The sequence below is a fragment of the Balaenoptera borealis genome (assembly GCF_965194805.1).
Source record: "Balaenoptera borealis genome assembly, chromosome: 9".
Classification (NCBI taxonomy): domain Eukaryota; kingdom Metazoa; phylum Chordata; class Mammalia; order Artiodactyla; family Balaenopteridae; genus Balaenoptera; species Balaenoptera borealis.
This window is the reverse complement of record NC_138873.1, coordinates 27,161,879-27,187,269: the sequence shown is the minus strand read 5'-3', so window position 1 is coordinate 27,187,269 and position 25,391 is coordinate 27,161,879. Positions and strand designations below refer to the sequence as shown.

Below are 25,391 nucleotides of genomic sequence, written 5' to 3'. Positions count from 1 at the left end.
ACACCAAACAACAAATCTGGTGCTTATTTATGATCCAAAGAAAACAGAATTGATCGAAATTATTAAAGAAAGAAAAGATAACAACTTATGTTTTTATCCCATTTTTCTGACTAATTTTGGCTGGAGTCTGCGGGAAAACATGGGCAAAACATCATACTTACAGCATCTTGAAAACCGAAGAGCACCACCTGAACTTGACTAATGCCGTGGCTGTCAAAGTCCAGCTCCAGCTTCAGCTTCGACAGGGTGGTGGCTATGATCTTCCGGTCAGTGGACCTCACAAATTCTCCGAGGCTTGCGACGAGGGTTGTGATGTGCTCCCATTTTAGTTTAGGTTCTTCGGCCCCCTGTGAAGAATAACCAATAATCTGTCAGTCGATCAGATGTATCTGTGCTGGATGTATCAGCCATGGGTCTGCCATCCCACAGCCCCTGCCAAGAAGAACTGGGCTTAGAAATGCCCCCTGCTAAGGGGAAAGACCATATTTGAACTATATGGCTCCTTCCCCTGCAAAAAAAGAGAAATAATCAGACTTTGGGAGGAAAGGCACCTGCCCCCATACATTGTCTAAGAGTCATGATAGAGTCAGATAGACAAAGCTCTGCCCAAACAGGGACAGGCTGGGGCCATAAGATTCCACTCTCAGAAATTTTAACTGGGAGCTAAAGAGAGATTCAGCCATAGGATCTCAGGCTCAAAGTCTGCCCAGAGAGATAAGTCATAAAATAGGGGCAATGGGACTTCCCTGGCGGTCCAGTGGTTAGGACTTCGCCTTCCAATGCAGGGGGTGCAGGTTCAATCCCTGGTCGGGGAGCTAAGATCCCACATGCCTCATGGCCAAAACATCAAAACATAAAATAGAAGCAATATTGTAACAAATTCAATAAAGACTTTAAAAATGGTCCACATCAAAAAAACTTTTAAAAAATAAAATAAAATAGGGGCAAGAGTACATCCAGTTATAAGGAAGGAAGGAAGCAAAAACAACTGAGTTGAGAATGATGATCAGTATGGAGAGAAGTGGATGGAAAGAGCAATGGCACACCAAGCGGGCCAACAGCAACCGAGCCAGAGGAGAGATGTACTGACTCCTGGGACTTGAAGGCCCTTGGAATCACACTCTAGTTTCAGCTTGTGTGAGGCTCAGCTATGTGCCGTGGTTGGAATTAACCTGAAGAGGCCACTTCCCTCATTGCTACGTGTGTCTGCTTACATGTCCCCAGTCCTTCAACTGCCCTTAAAGCACGTCAATTCCTTGCAGTCAAAAGGGGCTCGCTTCAGACTCCATCCGGGAAACCATTCCTTACCCACCGATAAGGCAATTAGTTATAAGAATGGACCAAATGGATGACTTCACATATTAAAAATTAAATACAATATTTAAACAAATTTCCTCCCTCAAGTTGAACTTTTTTTTACTCTGAGCAAGGAACATTGCTTCCTTAAAGGAAACATAGTAGGATGTTATTTATCCTCATTTAACTTTAAGAAACAACTGGATTTTTATTATGCTCATTTCTATCTCATATTGCACATTTTGTTATTGCATCATTAAAATTAAATTCCTCAGCTGGGCTGTGAAAATTACAATTTCTAGGAGTCTATTAAAATAAAAGAGAAATGTCCCATCAAGTTCTTGCTCTCAATATATTTTCATTTGGGAGCTCCCTCTCATGTTTATGTTTTGACGAGAAAAAATTATATTGAAAAGCTTGAAAACTGTCATTAAGGGAATATTTTAAAATCAGACTGGGAACAATTATAAACTTTGTTTCTTTTCTTACCACGAACTAAATTACAACCAAAGTAAAGATTCATAGGCAATATCACAGTAACATGAAAATATGTTCAAGAAGAAATATGTGAGTTATTCAGAAATTGGAAGCTTATCTTAGTGAAAAATCAGTTATGTGTTCGCCAGCAGTTTAAATAGCAATCATTTTTTGGACATTACATTAGCTTTGTTTTCACAACAGGAAAACATGCTGCTTCTGGTTTTTGATGCCACTGCCCTACAAAGGAATGCTGTCTACCCTGGGAAATGTTCTTCTGTCTGGGATATTTCATCACGTACCTAATAGTTATTTCTGTTCTCACTCCTGCCTCTCCGTGTGCACTCATTAACGTGCCTTCATGAACAAGCATCTTAGGTACCAGGTGAGACTGATTCAGTATGAGAAAGTAGCATCTGACAGCGCGCCTTTCCTGACCACTCAGAGGACCATCACAGATTCTCCTGCAAAGGGGCTCTCTCTTCTTTATCCCTTAAGCTTCCTTAAAAATGGTGAGTGGATTTCAGAAGGATGTTACAGATTGAAAGGGCTTTCATGGGCCGCTTTGAGGACCTGACCAACATCTACCTTTTAGTCTTGTTCTAAAGGGTAGGCTTAAATGTAAAGATGTATCTATTAATAGAAATATTTAATACAATGAAAAGACTTATTTCCATCTGGTAGTAGAAGAAAATTAAAGATACTAGATAACTGTTATTAGCCTGCTTGATAATGATAATAATAACAATAATAGTTAACATTTGTGGAATACATTCTATTATTATCTCAATGATTCATGATCTTAGTTACTCCTTATAGCAACCCTATGAGGTGAATACCATTGTTTCTTCTATTTTATGGATTAGGAAATTCAGCCTCAGAGAGGTTAAATAACTTGCTCAAATCACACAGCCTTTATGTGGTGGAACCAGGCCTCAAAGTCAAGTTGAGGCTGAACCCAAGCTCCTAATCATTACCTTCTATTGCCCCAATCAGCTGGATGAACCAGCAGTAACCTTGGGGCAGGACTTGCTCTATCACAAGATCACCATGGGACGCCACAGGAGCAGATTCATAGAGTCCCCAGCAGTACAGTCAGAAGCACCCTGTCTATCCCTTGACGATTCTGGATTTACTAAGTGATTCTGACCCCAGAATCACTTCTGGTCCCCACTGGTCACTTCATGTTGGTGCACTGAGGCATGCCCTCTGACAGTCGCTTTTAAGTTTTTCTTTCCTTTCTCCTTTTATAGAGAACATTCAAGCGTGCTTAAAAAACTAGGGAGTCACAAACACTTGAATAGGATTAACCAACTCCAAATTTAAGAATTTCAGCATGGTCATGGAACCTGCCAGGTTCTTTGCTGAGGGCTGGGACAACGACACTAACCAAGGCAGTCCCTGCCCTGACGGACCTACAGTCCAGCAGGGAGACAAAGAAAACCCCCAAATAAGCAGATACTTTCTGTATTAGAAAAGCACGCTCATTGGGGATGATTACGAGATTTAAGCAATCCCTGCGTTCTGTGTTTCTGACCTAAAACAGAAGCCTTCATTCCACAGTGGCTGCTGGTGATTCCCTCCCCCAACCCAAGCCCTGCCCCCTCCCCTGCTTTATGTTTCTCCCAGCACTTGTCACCCTCTGGGGTAGCAGTGGGGAGAGCAGTGTGGTACTTGACCCTGGAGCCAGGGCGCCTGCGTTCAAATCCCGACTCCATCACTTAGGGCTGCCTGGCCTCGGTGAGTTACTCAGCAACTCTGTGCCTCTGTGTCCTCATCTGCAAAATGAGGATACTACTGAAACTAGTGCCATAGGACTATTGTCAAGAGGATTAAGTGAGTAGAGACACAGGAAATACTAAGAACAACATCTGGCCCATAGAAAGTGTTTGCTAGTATTACTATTACTAAATACTATTAGTATTTACCATTTATAGAAACATATACGTAACACACGTAGTATGTAGCAACATATAACTATATATTTAACTATATTTGTTACTATATATTCAACTACGTGTTTACTGTGTTTTTATTGCTTTTCTTCCTCCACTAGAATGTCAGCTTCAATGGGATGCAGATTTTTTTTCTATTTTGCTCACTATAGTGTCCCCAGCACATAGAACAGTGCCTGGCATCTAGTAGATGCTCAATAAGTATTTGTTGAATGAACGACCTCCAATTACTGCCCAGTTGCTCCTTCCATCTAAACTTGATTCTCCTTCTTATCTTACGCCATCCGATTCTCAGTTCTTGAATGACCACAGTGAACAGACAGAAAGGCAAGAGTGACAGCTAAAGGTTCCAGACTGCTTCTGTCTCCTCCACATCGCCAGATTCTTGCATGGCATCCTCAGCACTCATTCTACCTCCAACTCAGAGGCCTGGCTGCCCCTCGCCCCAGAGCACCTCCTTTCTGGGCCTCAGAGTCCCTGCTCGCTGGAGGCAGCTTCCCTCAAGGACCCAAGTCAGAGTTCTGGGAAACTCAGAACTGGAGATTTAACCAACCTGGAGATTTCAGTTCTCCCTGTACCCAGAGGACCCAGAACCTGGAGATTTCAGTTCCCAGAAACTGGAGATTTCAGTTCTCCCTGTACCCAGAGACCCTGCTGACACACACATAGCCTTTCAGCTCCTCCTACGGGATCTAAAGATGTGAACATTACAGAATTCCTAAGGCGATGGAATCAGCAGAGAAACTTAGCGGGGCTTCTCGAGACAAAGACAAGCAGGGGCTATAGAGCAAGAGCTGAGAAAGAGAGAGCCTGGATCCATTTACATCCCAATAAAAGCTGAGAACAGGTAAACTGCTAGACTGAGACTAAAACTTGACCCAATCCCTCCAGCTCCATCCTTTTTTGCAGCTATTTTCCTAGGACAGAAGGGAGGGAAGAAGTTATGTGTCATCCACAGTGATCACGGAGGGACAGGTGGTGGCCACAGGTGCTAAAGCAGGTACACAAGTCCCTGATGCCAACAGAACTGAAAGAGGATGCAGGTGTCATGTCTGGGCCAAGCATGTCTGGGAGGTTTACACCCAAAGGGGGCCTGAGCTTCTGCTCCAGGCACAGGAGGCATCACCTACAGCTTGGAGGTGGGGGAAACCCAATCTCCACTGGGGCAGAGTTCGGAGGGGATTCTTCCTCATTTCTGTAAACAGAATCCCAGGGAATACATTTTCCCAGGTATTATGGGTGAAACAGTGCCATTCCCCCCTCCCCCCACCCCCCAGTTCATGTTTTGAAGCCTTAACCCCCAATGTGACTGTATTTGGAGACAGGGTCTTTAGGAAGTAATTAAGGTTAAGTGAGGTCATAAGGTTGAGGCCCAAATCCAATAGGATTAGTGCTCTTATAAGAAGAGGAAGAGACACCAGGGGCACACAGAGAAAAAAGCGCAGGTGAGGACACAGCAAGAACGTGGCCATCTGCAAGCCAAGGAGAGAGGCCTCAGGAGAAACCAAACCTGCCAACACCTTGCTTTTAAACTTCCAGTTTCCAGAATCACGAGAGAGAAATTTCTGTTGTTTAAGCTACTGGGTCTAAGGTATTTTGTTACGACAACTTAGCAAACAAATACACCAGGGAAAACGAGTTTGACTGACCAGCTTTGTTTTTTCATAGCACGAATGGCCTCCTAGCGCGCTAGATAATTTACTTATTATTGCCCAACACCTTCCATCTAATTGTAGCCCTCCAAGCACAGGGGTCTCTGTTGAATTTGTGATGTTTCCCAAATGCTCAGAGGAGCCAATGGCAGGTACCCTCATGCTAATATCAGAATTAGCAATTCACATGGCTCAGTGCATGTTTATTGATTGAATGAATAAACAAATGAATGAAGGGTGAAAAGGCTTGTAGGGACCAGCTGGAACGACATCAACATGAAAATTTTGCTTCTGACTTAAAAATAGCTTATGTTCAAAAACGCAGTTTCTGTGTTAGGGATCTGCCTATCCCTGGGGTAGGTTTGTTTTATCATCAGGAGAGCGGCAGCTTCCTCATGTCTTCACATCACGTGCGACAGTTCCAAGTGGTTATGACACTGTTAAAATAGGGGAAATGAAGTCTCCATGAGGGGTTTTACCTGAGCCAAAGATTCCATTAAGTTTCTCACAACTTTGTCTTGGTCTTCCGTCAGGATCCTGTGAAGCGTGGCCCGTCTCTCACTGTCCTTCCTCAGCATAAAGAATCCGGAATCCTTTTCTTCAGGAGAAGGTGGAGCGCTGTGGTCTTCAAAATTCTCATCGGGGATGCTGTAATAATTCAGACAGCACAAATCACAATCTTCTTTACAAAATGACACACAACATACTTCTCTCACCCAAAACAAGCCAGGTCTTTACCCCAGAAAGAGCGTCCGTATTCCTTTGACATCTTTTTCTCCGCAGGACTTGGCTCTTGTTTTGAAAGAGAAGGGATCCACCTTTAACTCCGTGTCTGGAGAAACTGAGCCGTACTCACTGCTACTGCTCGCGTCCTCCACCAGGACAGGCACTGGCAGGGAGATGCTCCTAAGATACTCTGCGTGTCACGAGAGGGGGAAGGAGACGATTAAAAACGTGCACACACGGACACACCTATTGAAAGACAGCAAGATTACTTGTCAAGTGTCTCGTTCCAGTGAGTAGCAAAATTATGCTACGTAAGCGGCTGGTCGTGGGACCACAGTGCCTCCCAATGCTCAGTGTAACCCATGCAGGGGGTCGGCGAGGAAAGGGCCTCCTGGGCTCTGAAAGGAGTATCTCAGGGGTGTGAAACTGGAGGAAGCACCAGGTCCAGCGGTTCTGGGTTCTGAGCCCTTCGTTTTTATTGTCCTCCTATTAGGAAGGTCATTTATGAGTCTTAGTTTTCATATCTATAAAATAAAGGACCAGATTCCTAATTTGTAAACTGTGTGCCTCAGAAGTTTAAGGTTCACCTATTTCTTGGGGCTGCCTTGGATGGGGTGAGTGAGTAGGATTCTGTGATTCTAGAACACAGGTTCCAACCCTGTTTTTCCTGAAACAAATATGTTCTTTCAGTCATATATCAGGGCTCTGCTTAAGGATTCACATTAAAAAAAAAGGTTCTTTACTAAACACAGATTTTGGAAATTAATGGACTAGACGATCTCTTAGGTCTTTCCCAGTTCTCAGACATTATGATTCTATAACAAATGTAAGCTTTTATTTTAATTTGATGGAGACTGAACTGGCACAATAGGAGGTGCCTACATTTCATCAAATACTGGTTTTAAAATAAGTAATTTTTGCCAGAAACATCTTTATCAAGCAAATCAATGTCTCAGGCCAAGAGGGCAGAACAGAAAGGGATGGGTCACTGGGAGATTAAAAAAAATCCTGAGAATTCAGGAGGCCTGGAAGAAGTTCTGAGAAAGGAGGAACAGGAGGGTTTTTAGGGAAAGGGGAGGGGACTTTTGCACTGTGGTCTACAATTCTAAACGAGCCACTGGGCATGGGCAGGCCAGAGCAAGAAGAGACCAGCAATAATAGTCATAATAACCACCTTAGGGCAGTTGCTAAGCATGTCACATGTGTAATCGTACTTAATAGTTACAAAGACCCATGGGCAGGTTTTCTAACTGAATCCAGCGGACAGATGAGGTGACTAAGGGTAAGTCATTTCCAAGGTCACCCAGTTAATGCGTGAACCCAGCTCTGACCCCAATGCCCAGCCTCTTAATTCTGACTCTATAAAATCTTAAGATTCTAAAATATCTTTTTTTTTGGTCGTGCAGCACGTGGGATCTTAGTTCCCCAATCAGGGATCGAACCCGTGCCCCGTGCAGTGGAAGCGCAGAGTCTTAACCACTGGACTGCCAGGGAAGTCCCTTAAGATTCTAAAATATCTTAAGTAAAGTTAGACTCTAAAGCCAGAGCAGAGTCCCAAATGCTCTTGAGTCATCCTGAGTGCAGAGGGGGGAGGGCGTGTGGGAAAGGTGACCCAGAGTTGGGCAGATGGACACCTTCCATCTCATGCTTGTTCTAAGGCACATGCTCACCGAGAGGGCTTGCGGGCAAAACTATCAGCTTAAATTCTCTCTCTCTAGCTCTCTCTTGCCAAGTGTGTAGAGTTGAGTTCACATAATTTCAATATGTGCGTGACGAGAATGCTTCCTAAAACAAAAACCGACGCATATGGAAGGGATAAAGCTACCATGCATCGAGCTTCTGGGCATGGCTCCAGCCTCCTTTGCTATATATTTTTTATTTTGTTCTCAGAACCAAATCTGTGAAGTAGGTACTGTTCCCAACATAGAATGCCTGATGAAACAAGTAAATTGCGGCATGTCCCATATTTAGAAAGTGGCTCAGTTGGGATCAGAACCAACTTCCAACTAAGTCCAAAGTGAATCAACTTCTGCTTAAGTCCAAAATCAGTGCCCATTTTATGACACCAAAAACAGGCTGGTGGGAAGGCTGTGGAGCACCCCGGGTCCACCTTGTGAAATGCAGTGACTGCCTTCCAGCGTCTAGGCTGCTTGTGGAGAAAGGAGGAGAGGGAGGGCGTTCTCCTCACGGAGTTCTCCTTGACTCTCAGAATTGAAGGAGGAATCTGGAAAGGCTGTGGCCAAGAAACCCCAATTACTGGGCCTCTTCTCTGGGCTGAGGCACCTTAAGGAACCTTAAGGAACCTGCCAAAGCCTGCCCCTGGCCTGTGGAAGAATGCACACGACGCTCACAGTGAACAGTTAAGCCCCTGCCTACGTGATCCACAGCTCATTCAACTTAGGAAAAGCCAAAGCCATGGTCATTTCTTTCCTATTTCTTGAAATGCATTAGTTGATCTTCCTAGAGCAGATTTACCTTCCTAGTTATGATCTTCAAAGGCCAATATTAAAAATCACAACTTGTCCTGACCAACTAAATCCAGAGAGAATATAGGACGCCAAAGGTGATAGAGGAAGGTGTCTGGCATTGAAATTTTCCACAAGAAATCCAGTAGGTGGCCAACTGGCTCCTCAATAAGAAAGAATGGACTCCTCTCAAATTGAAGATTTCAAAAACAGAGTCACCGTCTTCCATTCAGGGAGGAACAATGGAAGCCTCTCTTATGAAGGAGAAAGGTGAGGGGTTTTCTGAAGGAATGAACCCAGCCAGGCTTGCAGCCACACATCCTCAGTACCCAGAGGAGCCCCTCCATGTAAGCAAGGAGCAGAGGATGAGGCTCCTTGACAGGCAATCTAGAGCCTAACCATGATGCACCAAGCTTCAGTTCAACGGACAATATAAAAATAAACTCACCATTCGATCCAGCTGAAAGAGCTGTGGAAAGAAAAGCAAACACAGCAACATAAGCACGCGTTGGGTTTGTTGTTAAACTAAGAAATCAACAAAAAATGAAGTGAATGCTTGAAATGGGATTGATGTCCTTTCCAAACATTCAGTCTGCCCATGTCTTCCCACATAATCCCCAAAAATGCTAACAACAAACGAATCATTCACTTGTTTTTTCTTTTCTGAAATGAGTTATGGAAATTATTGCAAAAAGACAATTTATATTTTTACACTGCTATTTTATTTATAACTGGCAATCTTCTCTTTTTTTTTTTTTTTTGAGGGGGGGTTAATTATTCAGGAAGATAGTCTCCTCTAAGAGGCAATGAGTATTTTCTACTACCTAAAATTGAAAGAACATATTATCTAGATGGTTTAGAAGTTTAACAGCTCTGTAATAGCCCTATAGCCCATCTGCGGTAATTTGGAGTTTCAGCTTGAAAAGCCTACATTTCACCCCTTTAACTTTGATCTTTGTATCAGCAACGCTAGTATATAGATGCTTATATTCTAGTTCCCTACTAACCATGTGATGGAAGATTATTATGTGTGAGGCCCTAGCATTTGTGAAACTGATGGTAACACTGCTTCCTGACCAGTTTTCAGTGATGTCTTTAAGCAAATTAGCTTACTTCTGGAAAAATCTTCCACCTTAAAAGTTTAGGATTTAGTGACTCTGACCTATACCCCCTTCAAGGCAACAACATACCTGAAAGCTTAGGTTGTGTCTTTTTCTTTTTGCTTGAAACTTTTAAGAACTCATCCATAAGCAAGTCGTTAGCACAGTCTCTATTGTCAGGGTCTGGTTCAAAACATTTCAATATGAACGCTTTGGCCTCTGTCGACATGGACTCTGGGATCTCCGGGTGGACTTTAAACATTCCCACCTAAGACACAGCACAACGTGACTTCTGAGTGACCATCTTATCCCATGGGCTCTGGGTTCCATAACCTGGTCACCTAATGCAACAAGCTCCTTTATCATATACTACAAATTCATGGCTTTTCTCAAAGTGAGACAGGACTTGTTTTCTGTAGGTTATGGAAAGTTTCCAGAGCACTTTTGTGAGTTTATCAATGATACAGGCATAGTAATTAGCTTAAGATAGTAGACAGCAGCACTATGAAATAATAATTCAGTCCTCAAAGTTTTGTGCTTGGCTTTTCCATTTATGAGATTCACTGAATACTCCCAGCAACCCAGTGGATTAAATATTATCCCTGTTACAGCAATGAGAAAAATGAGGCTCACGGGTGTGAGGTTATATGCTTATGAAAAGGCAGATCTGGTATTTGAACCTTCATTTGTTTGGCTTAAAGCATATGTTGTTTCTCCTGTGCCACGGTTTGTGAACGTTTTCCCTGTCTCAAATTGCCTACATTAAAAGAGATATTTAAAAATACTTAAAATTGGGACTTCCCTGGTGGCACAGTGGTTAAAAATCCACCTGCCAATGCAGGCAACACAGGTTCGAGCCCTGGTCCAGGGAGATACCACATGCTGCGGAGCAACTAAGCCCATGGGCCACAACTACTGAGCCTGCACTCTAGAACCTGTGAGCCACAACTACTGAGCCCGCATGCCACAACTACTGAAGCCCGCGTGGCTAGAGCCCGTGCTCTGCAACAAGAGAAGCCACCACAATAAGCCCGCGCACCGCAACGAAGAGTAGCCCCCGCTCTCTGTAACTAGAGAAAGCCCGCGCAGCAATGAAGACACAATGCAGCCAAAAATAAATAAATAAAATAAATAAATTTATAAAAATAAATAAAAATACTTAAACAGTTTTTCTATAACAATGAGAACTTTCTTCTCATTGACGTCATTCTAATTTTTTTTCAGTAATGTTTTCATGTATTTAGTACAGAGAAAACTTCCTAAGGAAATCTTCTTTGTTATTAAATAGCTTATATGAATTTATTATTATATAGATAATAAGATATAATTATCTGTAATAATTATAAAGCCTTTATTTACTATGTGTCAGACACTGTTCTAAGTGCTTTGCACATATTGTCTTATCCACTCCTCAAAACCCTTTATTAGATAGGTACTATTTTTATACCCATTTTATAGATGAGGAAACTGAGATACAAGAAGGTTAAGTAATTTACCTAAAGTCATCAAATAGTTTGACTGTGTCAGAGCCTGGATTCAAACATTGCAAATCTGTGCCAGAGTATGCTATCTCATCTAAAGCATGTTGAATAATAATCCCGGCACTGTGTGGGTAACAGAGGAGCATTTCAGAGTGAAGTCCTAGAGATTGGTGAAAACTTGAAAGACTGGCCAAGAAGAGAAAGACATCCATTCAGGTCCAGAAAGGCAGCTCCCTGAGCAGCTCTCATTGTTCTTTCAGGTTTGGTTACACTACTATTTCTGTATCAGCAGTAGCCTATCAATATTGTCTCTTAAAGTAAACCAAGCTTTGTACAAACACAGAAGGTATGTAATATGTGGTCCCTCATAAGAGGCTATTCACAAACGGAGTAAGTACTAGTGGCAGGGAAAGGAATAACAAATTATGATCAAAAGTCCGATGCCTTAGAGAATAGCAGGCATGTGAGCTTTACTTCTTGGGAAACAGGTGTTCAGCTTCATGTTCCTCTGGCTTGGTGAAGTGGCAGGTGAGGACTACAGGGATTCATGGGCAGGTCACTGTTTGCGCAGGCCCCGGATGCTGAAGCTGTGGCCCCTGGGCTCTCTCGGGCCTATTTCCATATCCTGTGCTCCCTATTGTGAGAGATGGAGCTGCTTCCTTTCCCACCCCCAAAACAGTTACTAATGGGCAAATTAACAGGCTAGAAGAGTAGATAGATGAGAATAAGGTTGATGTACTTAAAATAGCAACTATGCCCTTTTATCTACGGCGCCTTCAAACTATGATGATAGAGGAGTAAAGGAAAATATGTCTTTAATACCTCAATGGATAAAACATGTATTTATATCTCCCTCAGTGGAAGATTTTTCAGACTGTGTTTCCCAGAGAGCTTAAATCATCTTCTGTGGAGTGATGTGTTATTCATACTGCATTGTGAAAGGGCAGTCACAGGAAGTTACACTGAATCGCACTTTATAGTTGGGAAAACTAATGTGGAGAGAGATGCTCCACGTGAGGCAGAGGTGCTGACCGGGGGGAGTGAATCTTGAACTTTATATCTTAGATTGTGCTTACTTAGGCTCCTGTCATTTTACCTAAAAAAATATGACATACACACATGGAACATCCAGGAGCTATGAAGAGCTTTAACCACTGGTTTTTAAGACATTTAAGACACATGAAATGTGACCTTGAACATAGCTGCTTGTGGTTCCCCGAGTTCATAAAAGGGTGGTTTTCCAGTGGCCATTTCAATGATCGTGCAGCCCAAAGACCAAATGTCTGCTGCTTTCCCGTAGCCTCTGGGTCCTTTATCTATTATTTCTGGTGCCATATACTGAAGGGTACCTGCACATAATTCAAACACAGTTACACTTTAAAAAGAGAAAACAGATGAACACCTAATGACAGTTTCAATTTCTTTATAGAAATAAGGTAACTTTAAAAGCATGATTCGGAAAAAAAAAAAAAAGCATGATTCGGGTCTTAATAGCTCATCTTCTTTGAATTCCAGTTTTTTCTGCTGTTAATAAAAGGGGAAATAGCAGTTTTCATAATGGATTTCATTGGTGACATAAAAATAGCTTACTAATATTATCTGTTTACGAATAGATACTTTCTCCTCTCCTAGATAGTTGATTATAATTGAGGCATCATTTCATTGGGACCTCTTAGAAACTTCTAACAATCATTTGAGAATAACAGAAAATATATCAACACACATTTTTCTGCAATCAGTTTTTCAAATACATGAAGACTCCCTTTATGTATACTTCTAATCTTTTCCAGGAAAAATTTAGGTCATTCATCCATTTCCTTAGTCTGTTATTTCTCAATTTCTGATTGAATGCTCAGTTATTCTGTTTTCATTCTCATTTCTTAATCATGAAAGCATGAAGATTCTGAAAGTCACTGTTAAAAATAATGTAAATAGTTTTGGGTGTACGTTATTCTGTAAATCTAACATACGTGGCTTCTGCTGTGAGCCTGTGGTCCATGGATAACAGATTAATGGGTCAAAGACAGGTCATGAGCCATCAGTATAGACAAATCACCAGAGTTTAGAAGAATAGAAAGAAAAACAGAGGAGATTTAAAAGGCTTCATGGAATCAGAGAGTCGAAGAGTGTGGTATGACGCAAAGAGCATTAAGTGGGGGCCAAGAACCCCGGTTCTAGTTCTGGCTTCGTATATCCCAAGTGAACACTCAATCGCAATTGTCTCATCGGCTCAAACTAGAGGCTAAATTTATACGTCTAACCTGGAGTGATTTCTCAAAGTCCAGCAATGAGTCAGGAGTGCGAACAGGAACAGATAATTGCATATCCCCGGCTTCTGATGTACTCATGCAAATGATAGAATCAGCAAACAGGAACCCATCCAAGATGCCATAATGAATTATTTCAAGTTCTGAGGCATTTGCCAAAAGAGCCACTTCAGTATTTTCTGATTCATAACCAAAGTGACAGACATTTTGATAAATACAGGCAACACCTTTTATGAATGCTCCATGCCTGATTTATAGGTGAAAACTGCTACACAAATTTCCTCTAAACAGTTCCTATAAAATCCACTATGAAAGGCTAGAAACTGGCTGTGTTTATAAAAATAAGGAAAAGTATATTATTTTTGTCACATATTGTCATTTTGCCAGGTTTATCTTCCAGACCTCATCATTACATGACAGTAGCTCATGTTCACAGTCATACACGACTCCACATGTCTGCTCTCAGCTTAAATCAGTAACGTTATTGGAGGAAAGCATTTCTCCTGGCGAAGGATAAGGTAACCACGCTCTTCAAATCACTACCCTTAGGAGAAAACTGTTATGATTTCTCTTCATTGATAGCTTCCCCCAAAGTGATCATTTTTTACAATGTAAATAAAATCAAGTGATTGTTTAGAAAATATGTGTTGAAGTCTACCACTCTTTTTTTATCTCTGGATCTAAAATAGACTTAATGAAAGAATTTAAGCTGTACTAATATCTCGGTAGGAATTACAATTGACCAAAAATATAGTGAATTTTAAAAATTGGACAATTCAAGTAATATCTTAATAATAAATTATGCAATGTTTTTATTCACAGGTAATATTTCAAAGAGCAATATCTGCCAATTGTGTTTAATTATCCCCCATCGAGCAAGTGCCAAAAAAAGCAGGCTTAGCCATGTGTTCCTATCTGCTCTCCTTACTCCACAAGCACATGACACAATATTTTATATAAAGAGATTTATAGAGTTGGATAATGAAGATCAAGCCAATCTGAACATTAGCCCAAGGAAAACAAGTGAGAGTATTAACTGTAAAACCCATAGCTCATATATCTTCATTAAAATAAAAAATTACTTTAAAATAATCTGTTTTAGAATTTCTTTGCCACTGCAACCACCCAGGAGCCACTACAAGTTAGTGGTTAAAAGCTTAAACTTTGATGTCACACTACATCCACTCATTCATTTAGCAGATCTATACTGAGGGTCTACTATGGGCCAGGCACTTAGAATATAGCAGTGGCTGAAACAGGCAAAAATCCCTGGGCTTGTACAGCTTACATTTTTGCAGTGGGAGACAGACAATAAACTATAGTACAATAGATAAATTATATAAATGTTAGTAAGTGATGTGTTAAGATAAAAAAAAAAAAAAAAAAAAGCAGGGGATGAGGATCGGAAGTGCCCAGGAAAGGGCTGCCATGGAAACAGGGCACTCACAGGCCTCACTGAGATGACATCTGAGTTAAGGCTGGAAGGAGGTGAGGGACTTAGCCAGGCAGAGAGTTGGGAGAAGAGTGTTATAGAAGGAAAAGCATGTGCAAAGGCCCTGAAGCAGGACCCCGCCTGGTGTAATGAAGGAAGTGCAGGAAGGCCTATACAAGGTGGGAAGGGTAGGAAGTGGGTCTAAAATGTAATGGACTCCGAGTAGGTCTGAGCCTTGTTCATCATTGTAAGGACTTTGGTGTCTATTTACTCAAAAAATAGAAAGCCATTGAGGTCTTTGAGTGATAGGGCTTGATTTATGTTTTTACAGGATTGCTCTGGCTGTGGTGTTGAGGGAAGACAGTAGGGGCAAGAGTGGAAGCAGGGAGAACAGGCTATTGAGGTCATGCAGGGGAGGTGGGAGCTGTGGAAGGAGGGAGGAGCTGGTCCAAATTTGGACACATTTTGAAGGCAGAGCCAATAGGTTTCCTTGGTGGATTGAGTTGAAGCATGAGAAAAGAGAGGCGCCGTGGATAACTCTAAGTTTGGAGTGGCCAATCGAGACAGAGAAGAGGGTGGGTGGAACAGGTTTCGGGAGAAGCTGATTCATTCCATTTGGCATGTTAAGTCTAGTTGAATTGCAGCTCTTTTCGTTACTAGATTTGTGACCTCAGGCAAGTTACTTAACCTCTTTGAACCTTAATTTTCTCACCATAGACTGGGAAAATGATACCTAAGGATTAGGGTTGATACATGAATTTCAATGAAATAACATGGAATGCAATTAACAGGGATGCAGTAAGCGCCCCACAGGGAGTAGTTGCTGCCGCCCTCCCTCTCACCAAATCACTAAGAAGTCACACAGGTCACTGTCTTTCAACTCAGTTCATCAGAGGTTGCCTATACCTGTGCCTTGGCCAGCGCTGAGTTAGTGCTGTGAGGCCTGCACACCCCAGGCCCTCGTGATCAGCGCTGGAGACAGACCCACGCATATGTGTCACACACATCACATCATGTGAGGTCAGTGCAAGAAGTCCAAGCAAAGGGGTCCTGGAGGACTGCTTTACTACAACTTCTCTGGCGATTTAAAAAAAAATGTGTTAAAGATAAGCAGCAGATAGTAAATTAACACCTTGCCCAAATCAAGAGCCTGAAAGTAAGGATTTTCTTTGCAGAAATTACTGAGTCTTGGCAGCATCTAAAGTGACTCTTGCCAAATGGAGGGAGTATGAGGAAGAGAAATGTAAATATATTTAAAGTTGCTAGAAGGATGAAATTTATTTTGTTCAAAAAAATACATTCTAAATGTGTTTAATTCTGTGCCCTGAAATACCCACTGCCATTGAGAGTAGGAATGGGGTCAGAGAATTTGCTGATTGAATGTTCTGAGGAGAAGCCTTATAGACTTTCTCTCTCTCTTCCTTTCCCCTTTCCATGCTTCCAGAACAGATTCTTCAGCAAGGTGGAGAAAAAGATGGACTGGAGCAAGAAGATCAAAGCAAAGAACAAGGGGTGGATTAAAAATCTGAGTTCTATCATTTACAAACACTTGTGACTTCCGGGTATGAAGTCCCTTCTCTCTCTCAATTTCTTCATCTGCAAAATGGAGGCCATGCCACCTCCTCACAGAATTCAGAAAGGGGGACATCTGGCCATTTTGCTTTATATTAGACCAAAGATAATTCATTATCTTTTTTTTTTTGTTTTTTTGGCCACGCCATGCCACTTGCGGGGTCTTAGTTCCCCGACCAGGGATTGAACCCGGGGCCAAAGCAGTGGAAGCGCTGGGTCCTAACCACTAGACCGCCAGGGAATTCCCAATAACAAGAACTTAACATTTCATGAGAATCAGCAGAATAATGGAGTGCTAAAAGCTTGGAGTGGAGAGCAGGGTTGGAGTTCCAGATGCCCTCCCCATAACTGTTGGGCAGTCAATCTCTCTGAGCCTCTGTTTCCTCTTGGCTACTGTCACCTTTTTGGAAATCACTTTGTCTCCACCCTCTCAGGATTTTGCTCCAGCGGCAGCTCAGTAGCTGCACTGCCTAATTTCTCAGGAAAGCTTTCTCCCCACCCTGCTTCTGAGTTAGTGAGTCACTTCCTTTTTCTGAATTGAAATCTTAGTTATTTATGTGCTGTGTAGGGGAATAGACCACAGGGAGTAAACAGATTAGGAAAGAGGGAACGCATAGTCCAAATGGGAAATGATTAAAGTATAAGTAAGAATCACTGAGAGGCTGGGCTAAAGAAACGTTAAAAAAAGGAATCTTGTTGGGATTATAGTGGTTGTAGACCAACCAGGAGAGAAGTAACGACATGAAAAGAAAAACAAATAACAAATTGAGAGTTAAAAAAAAAATCTTCAGCGGCATTAAGCAGGAGACTGAGCGAGTCATATAAATACGAGGTAAGAAATGGGCCAGATCAAATTCTCTATAACATTTTTCAGGGCATCAAAAGATATCAACATTAATGTTGGTGAGAACACAGACTAAATTTACCTCTCACATTATGCTCAAATGCAGCCAATTATTTCTTTAATTACATAAGGTCTCTATCATCATTGCAAAAACATACCAGTAAAAGTTTCAGTACATGGATTTATGCCAGCAAGCCTCTTTGATGTCCCGAAATCAGAGATCTTGAGAACACCGCTATAGGTATTAATCAACACATTGTCACCCTAGAGAAGAGAGAATTTTAATCAAAAATGTTATCTTTCTTCCAATATTGTTTGTTGTTGGCTTGAAAGTCTAGTAAGTAAAGGTGTCCTTACAGCAAAAAGGACACTGATTCTATACTCTTCCTTAATAGTTAATCTCAGTAGTGAATTCTTGACACCACCTTCGTTTACATATTATCAGTTCACAATATGCTACTCAGGTCACAAGGTCAAACGAGGTTTACAGATAGTAGGGGCTATTTGTGTGTGATATGGGTATGATAAGTTAACGATATTTATAACTTCTCAATCACTTTACTTTCTTTTCTATGTTGTTTTACTTCTTTTCCTGGACTATTTAGGGGCAGCACAAATAAATGGGTATTTGGGTTGGTTTTAGGGTAGTAAGATTAACTTACTTTCAATAGTCCAGACTTTGTCATAAATTTACTAGTTCTGAATTTTCCCTTTTTAAGGAGAATTGCAAAAATTATCTAATTTTAGTTCAACGCATGAGTATATGATACTTGTGAGAAGTGGGGATTTTATTTTTTCCTTCTAACTATTCATCCATTAATTGAACAAATATTTACTGAGTAGCAAGGATACAAAGATTAACCAGCCTGTAAGCCTCTTGGGAGCGAGGACCATGTCCTGTTTAACTTTGTTCTGCTGAGCCACCCCCACAGGGCACCTGAAACAGGGCCAGGCATAGCGTGGAAACTGAATCTTTTTTGGTTGAACATGGTTAAGGGGTTTATTCCTTGAGTAGAAGAGATAAGACATGAATATCAATAACTGACTCAGGGCAGAGTGCTGTTTCTAGGATTTATTTATCATTCCAAATTAATACCCACAAGACAATATGACTTTTGCAAATAAAACAATTACTCATCAGGCAACTTACGAGAATGAATCCTAGTTCATCCTACCTTTATATCCCGGTGAACTATCTGATTGTCATGGAGGTATTTTAATCCTTCCAGTATTTGCTTGGTATAAAAGCCAATTGTTTGCTCGTTGTCTTTCAGTGGGCCCCATTTGGAACGAAGGAGAGCAGAAAGACTTCCTGTAAGTAGGGAGAAACAGTGGATAAAATCTTATCCAAATGAATTCTTTAAAGCACGTTAATAATGTAACATGAATTTAAGCTAACATTTATTGGTTATTAACAGTGGCCCGGGTACTATACTAGATACAGTACTTGGGCTCAGATATAAATAGGAAAGTGTCCCTGCTCTGAAGATGGTCATTATCAAATACAGTCAAAGACCACTCAGTTTGCTAACCTTAATCCAAGTCACGATGATTGATACAAAAACAGTTCTGATACTTATTTATTGTCCCCGAATAAACTGTAAGGTAATGTCATATGTCAAATTTTTCTGTACATTTAGACAAATTAAGACCTGTAAACTAGTAAATCCCATTCAATTTTACTCCTCTTCAAGGCCCTAGAAACATATTTTTTAAAGTAAGTTGTTTTCTGAGGTTTTCCTATACTTCATTTATTTATTTATTTTTATTGAGATATAGTTGATGTACCATATTATATGTTTCAGGTGTACAACATAGTGATTCATAATTTTTAAAGGTTATATTCCATTTATAGTTATTATAAAATATTGGCTATAATCCCTGTGTGGTACAATATATCCTTGTAGCTTATTTATACATAGTAGAAACTTAACACATTTTAAAGAAAAAAACCCATCTCTTACCCCCTGGGACCTGCTCCATGAAGATTTTAATGAAACCATTCTCACTGAAAGAGCCCAGATACTGAACAATATTTTTGTGCTTCAGATGCTTATGCAGTGCTATTTCTTCATGTAGGGGCTGGGAGTATCTGAAAGACATGCAAATGCCAGTGAGCTAATTTTGTAGCCAGACTTTTGTGTATAAATTTAAGCAATACAAATGGAAAATCCCCATATATGAAATCAAATATGACCATCTAAGGCCTTTATTTCTCATCACATAAATTCTGTAAAGTTGGAGCCCTGGTAGGGTCTAAGGGGAAATGTGCCAGGTACTGTTCTACGTCTTCTGTATATATTAACTCATTTCTCACAACAAGCCCATGAGAAGGTACTACTAAGATGCCCATGTTACAGATAAGGAAATTGATTCACAGAGAGGATAACTAACCTGCCCAAGGTCTCAAAGCTTAGTAAGTGAAAGAGCTAAGATTTGAACCCAGGAAAACTGAAATCATCCACACAACTCACTGTCCACATTAACACGACCTTCTATTCCATTGGCTTCATAAGTTTATTATTCCAGGAGATTCTTGCTCAGGAAGATAAAAATTACAAATAATTTTAATATTCATTCCAGAACTTACTGGAAGGCCCAGCAGCTCTTCAGTAGAAAACATAAAACCATTTATATGCCAAGCCTCCTTGATTCTATTCTATTCAATTCTATTCTATCATAATTTTTTTACCCAATCCTAACTGAGCCTCCATACTGAAAGACCAGTTTTAGACCAGACCTCAAAATCATGTACTTGGTATATACTGCTTTATCAAATTATAAGATGAAAGTGTTTTGTATTTCTGGAACAGACAGAACAACACTTTTTTTTTTTTTAATTTTTATTGGAGTATAGCTGCCTTATAATATTTGTGTTAGTGTCTACTGTACAGCAAAGTGAATCAGCTATACGTATACATATATCCCCTCTTTTTTGGATTTCCTTCCCATTTAGGTCACCACAGAGCACGGAGTAGAGTTCCCTGTGCTATACAGTAGGTTCTCATTTGTTACCTATTTTATATATAATATCAGTAGTGTATAGATGTCAATCCCAATCTCCCAATTCATTCCCCGCTTCCCCTTTGGTACCCATACATTTTTTTTTGAATTTTATTTATTTTTTATACAGCAAGTTCTTAGTAGTTATCTATTTTATACATATTAGTGTATACATGTCAATCCCTATCTCCCAATTCATCCCACCCCCCTCCCCCCACCCTCCACTTTCTCCCCTTGGTGTCCATATGTTTGTTCTCTGCATCTGTGTCTCTGTTTCTGCTTTGTAAATAAGATTATCATACAGAGTGAAGTCAGAAAGAGAAAAACAAATATCATATATTAACGCATATATGTGGAATCAGAACAACACTTTTGATGATTATCTGAAGTACTATGAAGTTTGTAGGCTCTTAACAATCCTGAATATTAATATATCATCATATATTATATTAATATAATTATTGTATAACTAACTGTGGTAGGATGTCAGCATAAAGAGAGACTCAAAGCTATTCCCTAATTTTTTTCTGTTGTACAATGGAGGCTACAGGTATGAAAGGCATTAACCACTAAAACATAAAATACATGCTGCCTCGTAATTTGCTTCAGTTCCACGTGTAAGAAATGCTCAGATCTTATAATGGCAAATCCATATAAGCAGAATGGATTTTTCTGAATGCCAGTAAGAATACTAGAATCAGTTAGTATTGAATAATATATTAGTAGGTTACAAAAAACCCAAATTCATTTAATTAATTAATTTTAAAAATTTATTTATTTACTTATTTATTTATTGGCCATGCCGCCAAGCTTGTGGGATCTTAGTTCCCTGACCAGGGATTGAACCCAGGCCCTGGCAGTGAAAGCGCTGAGTCCTAACCACTGGACCGCCAGGGAATTCCTGCAAATTCATTTAATTTAAACAAACTTTTATATTCTGTGAAATATTACTCAGAAAGCTGCCAACAACAACAAAAAATTGACTTGTATATTAGATCTTTTACTAATTTTAGTTTTCTTTAGAATTGCTCTAGGAACTAAAGGCTGGTATTAAACTAAACCCCTTAACAAGGTATCAACTAGGGACAACACCATTTTGATTATTGCTTGAATGAGTTAACACAAGAAATACCAGTGTTACCAAGAAGATCCTTAGGTAATGACTCTCAACTATGAAGACATTTACAAGTTACTTTTTCCATGGAGTTTAAAACAATCTATTAACACTAGTTACTAAGATTGCTCTTGATATGCATGAAATAAAATAGTGGCAATATTGGGCCAATTCTATAGATTTGGTAGATCAAGATGACTAAATTATCTGAAGCAAGAGGCTAACTCAGTTTATGATAATTAAAGGGCTCCCACCCCTGACACTCTATTAAATATCAATCATAAATGTTTAAATATAAGATCCTGGAGAAACAAATGTACTACACACACTCCTCCTTATGTAACCAAAGGATAGCTCAAAAGTTACAATAATAGTCAGGATTCATCCTGGCTAAGAATAAGAACTTTTCTCCAATATGGAAATGATTAGTAACACCTAGCAATTCTCACTAAATGTAAGTGAAAGTTTAAGTATCAAGCACTCAATTAGCATGAAATTATAATTTGTTCAGGTCAATAAGCAATGTTTGTCTACAGGAATTACAAGAAAATCCTGTTTCTTCTCAATTAGCTGTGACAATGGAAAGAAGAAATGGTACAGATAGAGATACCTGCATTTAGCTTTGAAAAATTATTAAATCATATGTGTCTCCAGAGCACCTCTGCTGAGTCATATTCCCACTACAACCATCCAAAGCAGTGGTTCCCAACCTCGGCTGGACATTTGCATCTCCCGGAAGGATTTCTAAAAATATCAATGCCCACGACCCACCCCAGAATTCTGAGGGGTAGGGCCTGAGTATCAGTATCAGTAAAGTTCCCCAGATGGCTCTAATATACAGCTGGGTGGAAATACCTGATCTAAGTTAATAGTTGAGGGGTGTGTAGAATGTTAGCGGAAGCCAACCTGAGATGAACAACTAGCTGGGACAGATTATGAGAGTGTCCTTAAAATGCACCAGCTCGCTCTTACGACGACTCTGACGCTCTAACAAAGCATTTTTAGAGTGTGAGGGAAACACAGAAGAAGCTGTTTTTGTTGCTATGATCCTTCACTATACAGATGGCAGTGGTTAGTATATGCTGGATTATGCATTATTCATACCCATTCTACCATCTTAGCAATTATCCTTTGTAACTGCTATCTTGTTAATAGCAACCTGAAAAAACCTCTCCAGGTCACAAAGGTGGAAATACCTTTGTGTGCTGTATCTCACAATAACATGATAGACTTCACTGCAATCTTCTTTTAGAGGTAACAAAAAGATGTCCCACACTAGCTGTTCAAGAGAAGGGCTTGTCATGCCAAGTATTTTCAAACAACCCATGTTATATCAAATGGATCTTTATTGGTGTTGGTGTACTCTGTGTGTGCACAGTGGCAGCTGAATAAACTTAAGCTACAAAGATAGTTTTAAAAGTGGTTTCCTTCCAAGTACCTACTTAAATTTATCTGGTGGTGGGAAAGGAGGTGATGTTGCTGCAGATTAGTGAGTTTGCTGCAGCAATTTGATAGTGACAAACCTTTAACATTCTGTATTGCTTAAAAATCCACTCTATGTATATAATACTTAAGAACCTATAGGAAGGAATATTTAACAAAAATTTTAATATGACAAATTTATGTATATTCCCTTAGGTATTTAATGAATAGTTTCTATCACCATCACGTAAGAATTCACATATATATGTCTCATGAACTAACCAAGGGGAAACTGCAAAAATACCACAGAAAACATAAAATTGAATTTACTGTCTGCCTATCTAATATCCGTTCTTCCCTCTTTCTATGATCTTGTTTGGAGAAACAACTGGCCAACTTAAAATCTACGGAGTTTCTAGCCTCCTTTGTAGTTACGGGTGTCCACTTTTGGCCAATGAAACAGAGATGAAAGTATGTTGGACATTTCTGAGAAAATTTGTTTTCCTTTTTCCTCTTCCTGCTTGGAATGCAGATATGGATGCTGAAGGCAGAGTGGCCACTTGTCACAGTCATGCACCAAGGATGGAGACTAAGTATGGAGAAGCAGAAAGAGAGCTGAGGCCTAGGACACTGGATGCATGGGAAAGAAGGGTGTCTTTTTCAGATTGGGGTAATCAGAGAAGGCGTCTCTGAGGGCCTGAGAATTGAATTGGGACCTAACTGATGAAAATGAGGCAATCCTGCCAAAATCTGGGGACTGAGCCTTGGTGGGCCTGATAGACAGAGAGAGGACAGCGTGGCTGCAATAGAGAAGGTGAGGCCCCAGAGGGAGGCAGACGTCTATGCTAAGGGTTCTGGGCTTTACACTGGTTACATGAGAATCCACTGAAGGTTTTAAGTGGTAGTGACACGATGTGATTTCAACTTGAGAACGATCTCTGTGCCTTCTCTGAGGAAGGGTGGAGTAGGAGTGGAGGAAAGAGTGAAGTGATCTTGGAGAGCCAGCAGTGAGAGGGCTTGAAGAGATCTTAGTTCTCCACCCAGAAGTCGAACCTGGGTAGCCTGGATGAAAACCAGGAATCCTAGCTGCTAGCCCACCAGGGGCTAGAGGCTAAAGCAAAGTTCCCCTGGTTCTTGTCCCCGTTTGAAAGCAAGAATGTTTCAAGGAGGCAAAAACTGTATAACAGGTACAAAGTTTATTATTAGAGACACAGCACAACAAGTGGGAGAGCACACTAAGAAACCATTTATTTATTTAAGACAGAAGCAAGGCAGAAATACACACCCAGAGAGAAAGGGTACAGGCGTCCTCTCTAAAGAGGAGGAGCGCAGTAAAGAGGTGATTTAAATCACTTATATAGGACAGTCCTTCCGGGTCCTTGTTTACCTCTGGCCAATTATCTTGCTTCTTTTTTTACACCTGACCTGTTCCCCAACATGCATGCACAACGTTTTGCTAAGATGGATTCCCCTGCAGAGGCCTGTGGGTGCATGTCTACACTTATTATGGGGTGGTGCCCCCTCCCTTTTTGACCCCCAAGGAGGCTTCCTGTGCATGTGCAGACAGGGAAGTTTTCCTTGACCTTAGGAGTGGTCATCTTATCTCTTTACCTCAGCAGAGTTCAGCTCCAGCCACCAATTTTGTCCTTGGAGTGTCTAGGGAAAACAAGGCTTCAATTTTACTCCACTTGACAAACACCAGCTGTCCAGCCCAGGGGCCCATCTATCTCCTACCTCAAATGCAGAGACTAGTTATGAATCAGTTGCAGTAAGGAGTCTGGGTGGGAAACCCGAAGGCTTAGACTGGTGATGGGAAAGAGTGGAAAAATTCAGAAAACATTAGAGGTTGAGACAACAGTAGAACTTATGATGGAGTAATGTAAACCAAGACAGAGAGGAATCCAAATGAATTCTAGTAGCCTCAACACCTGGATGGGTGGGGTGAGATTAACTGAGACAGGGAATCCTGCAGGTCAAGTACATTTGAGGGTAAAAAATCCACGGTTCAGCTTGGGCCATGTGAACCTCGAGGTGCCTTTTAGATTTACAAGTGGAGAGGTTGGGTAAACACAGGAGTGTCCTTTCTGAAGAAAGCCGATCATGTGACTGTACCATGGTGGCCAAATACCGTGAACTTGAGGGGAAGCCAAAATAAGTCCATGATGTAGCCCAGCATTGAAGTTTGGCCGAATAAGAAATATTGTAACAAGAGACTCAATCCAATTCTCTCTCTTTCAGAGTCTGAATCCACAACATGTAGAAAATGTAAATAATTGATTGTAGGAGCAGCTACCTTACAAAGAGAAGCCATAAGAAAAGCTATGAGGCAGCAGAAATCATGAGATTGAGAGAAGAGAGAATTGTTGTTTGGAGAAACAAATGGTAGGACAGAGCACTGGAGCAGAGAGCAACAGATAACCCTGCCACCACAGCTGTTCTGCTCCCTGCACAACTTTCTTGTTCCTAAAAACCATTCCATTTTCCTCAAGGCCCCATTATGTGTGGTTCAAACCATTTCCTCAAATATTTCTTCTCCTTCTCTTTTCTTTCTGGTATTCCCTTTAGGTATGTCACACCTTTTGTAG

The 25,391-nt window shown here is 40.7% G+C and overlaps 1 protein-coding gene and 1 long non-coding RNA gene across 10 annotated transcripts in view; one reads left to right on the top strand and one right to left on the bottom strand.

The window, feature by feature from the left end:
* LOC309635021 overlaps positions 1 to 25,391 on the top strand; it is a 517,380-nt gene that overhangs the window by 192,415 nt on the left and 299,574 nt on the right. The gene's annotated exons all lie outside the window — the stretch shown is intronic.
* Positions 1 to 25,391, bottom strand: part of MAP3K5 (mitogen-activated protein kinase kinase kinase 5) — a 223,648-nt gene that overhangs the window by 24,620 nt on the left and 173,637 nt on the right. For all 9 annotated transcript variants that reach the window (XR_014248547.1, XR_014248548.1, XR_014248549.1 and 6 more), the window contains 9 exons: positions 19,232 to 19,359; positions 18,443 to 18,579; positions 17,426 to 17,531; positions 12,344 to 12,501; positions 9,762 to 9,939; positions 9,020 to 9,040; positions 6,119 to 6,296; positions 5,860 to 6,028; positions 162 to 347 (listed from right to left, as the gene is read on the bottom strand). Coding sequence is in view for 5 of the 9 variants with exons in the window: in XM_082405615.1 (XP_082261741.1) it covers positions 162 to 347; positions 5,860 to 6,028; positions 6,119 to 6,296; positions 9,020 to 9,040; positions 9,762 to 9,939; positions 12,344 to 12,501; positions 17,426 to 17,531; positions 18,443 to 18,579; positions 19,232 to 19,359 (1,261 nt within the window). In the remaining 4 variants the exon portion in view is untranslated. The remainder of the gene's footprint in view (positions 1 to 161; positions 348 to 5,859; positions 6,029 to 6,118; positions 6,297 to 9,019; positions 9,041 to 9,761; positions 9,940 to 12,343; positions 12,502 to 17,425; positions 17,532 to 18,442; positions 18,580 to 19,231; positions 19,360 to 25,391) is intronic.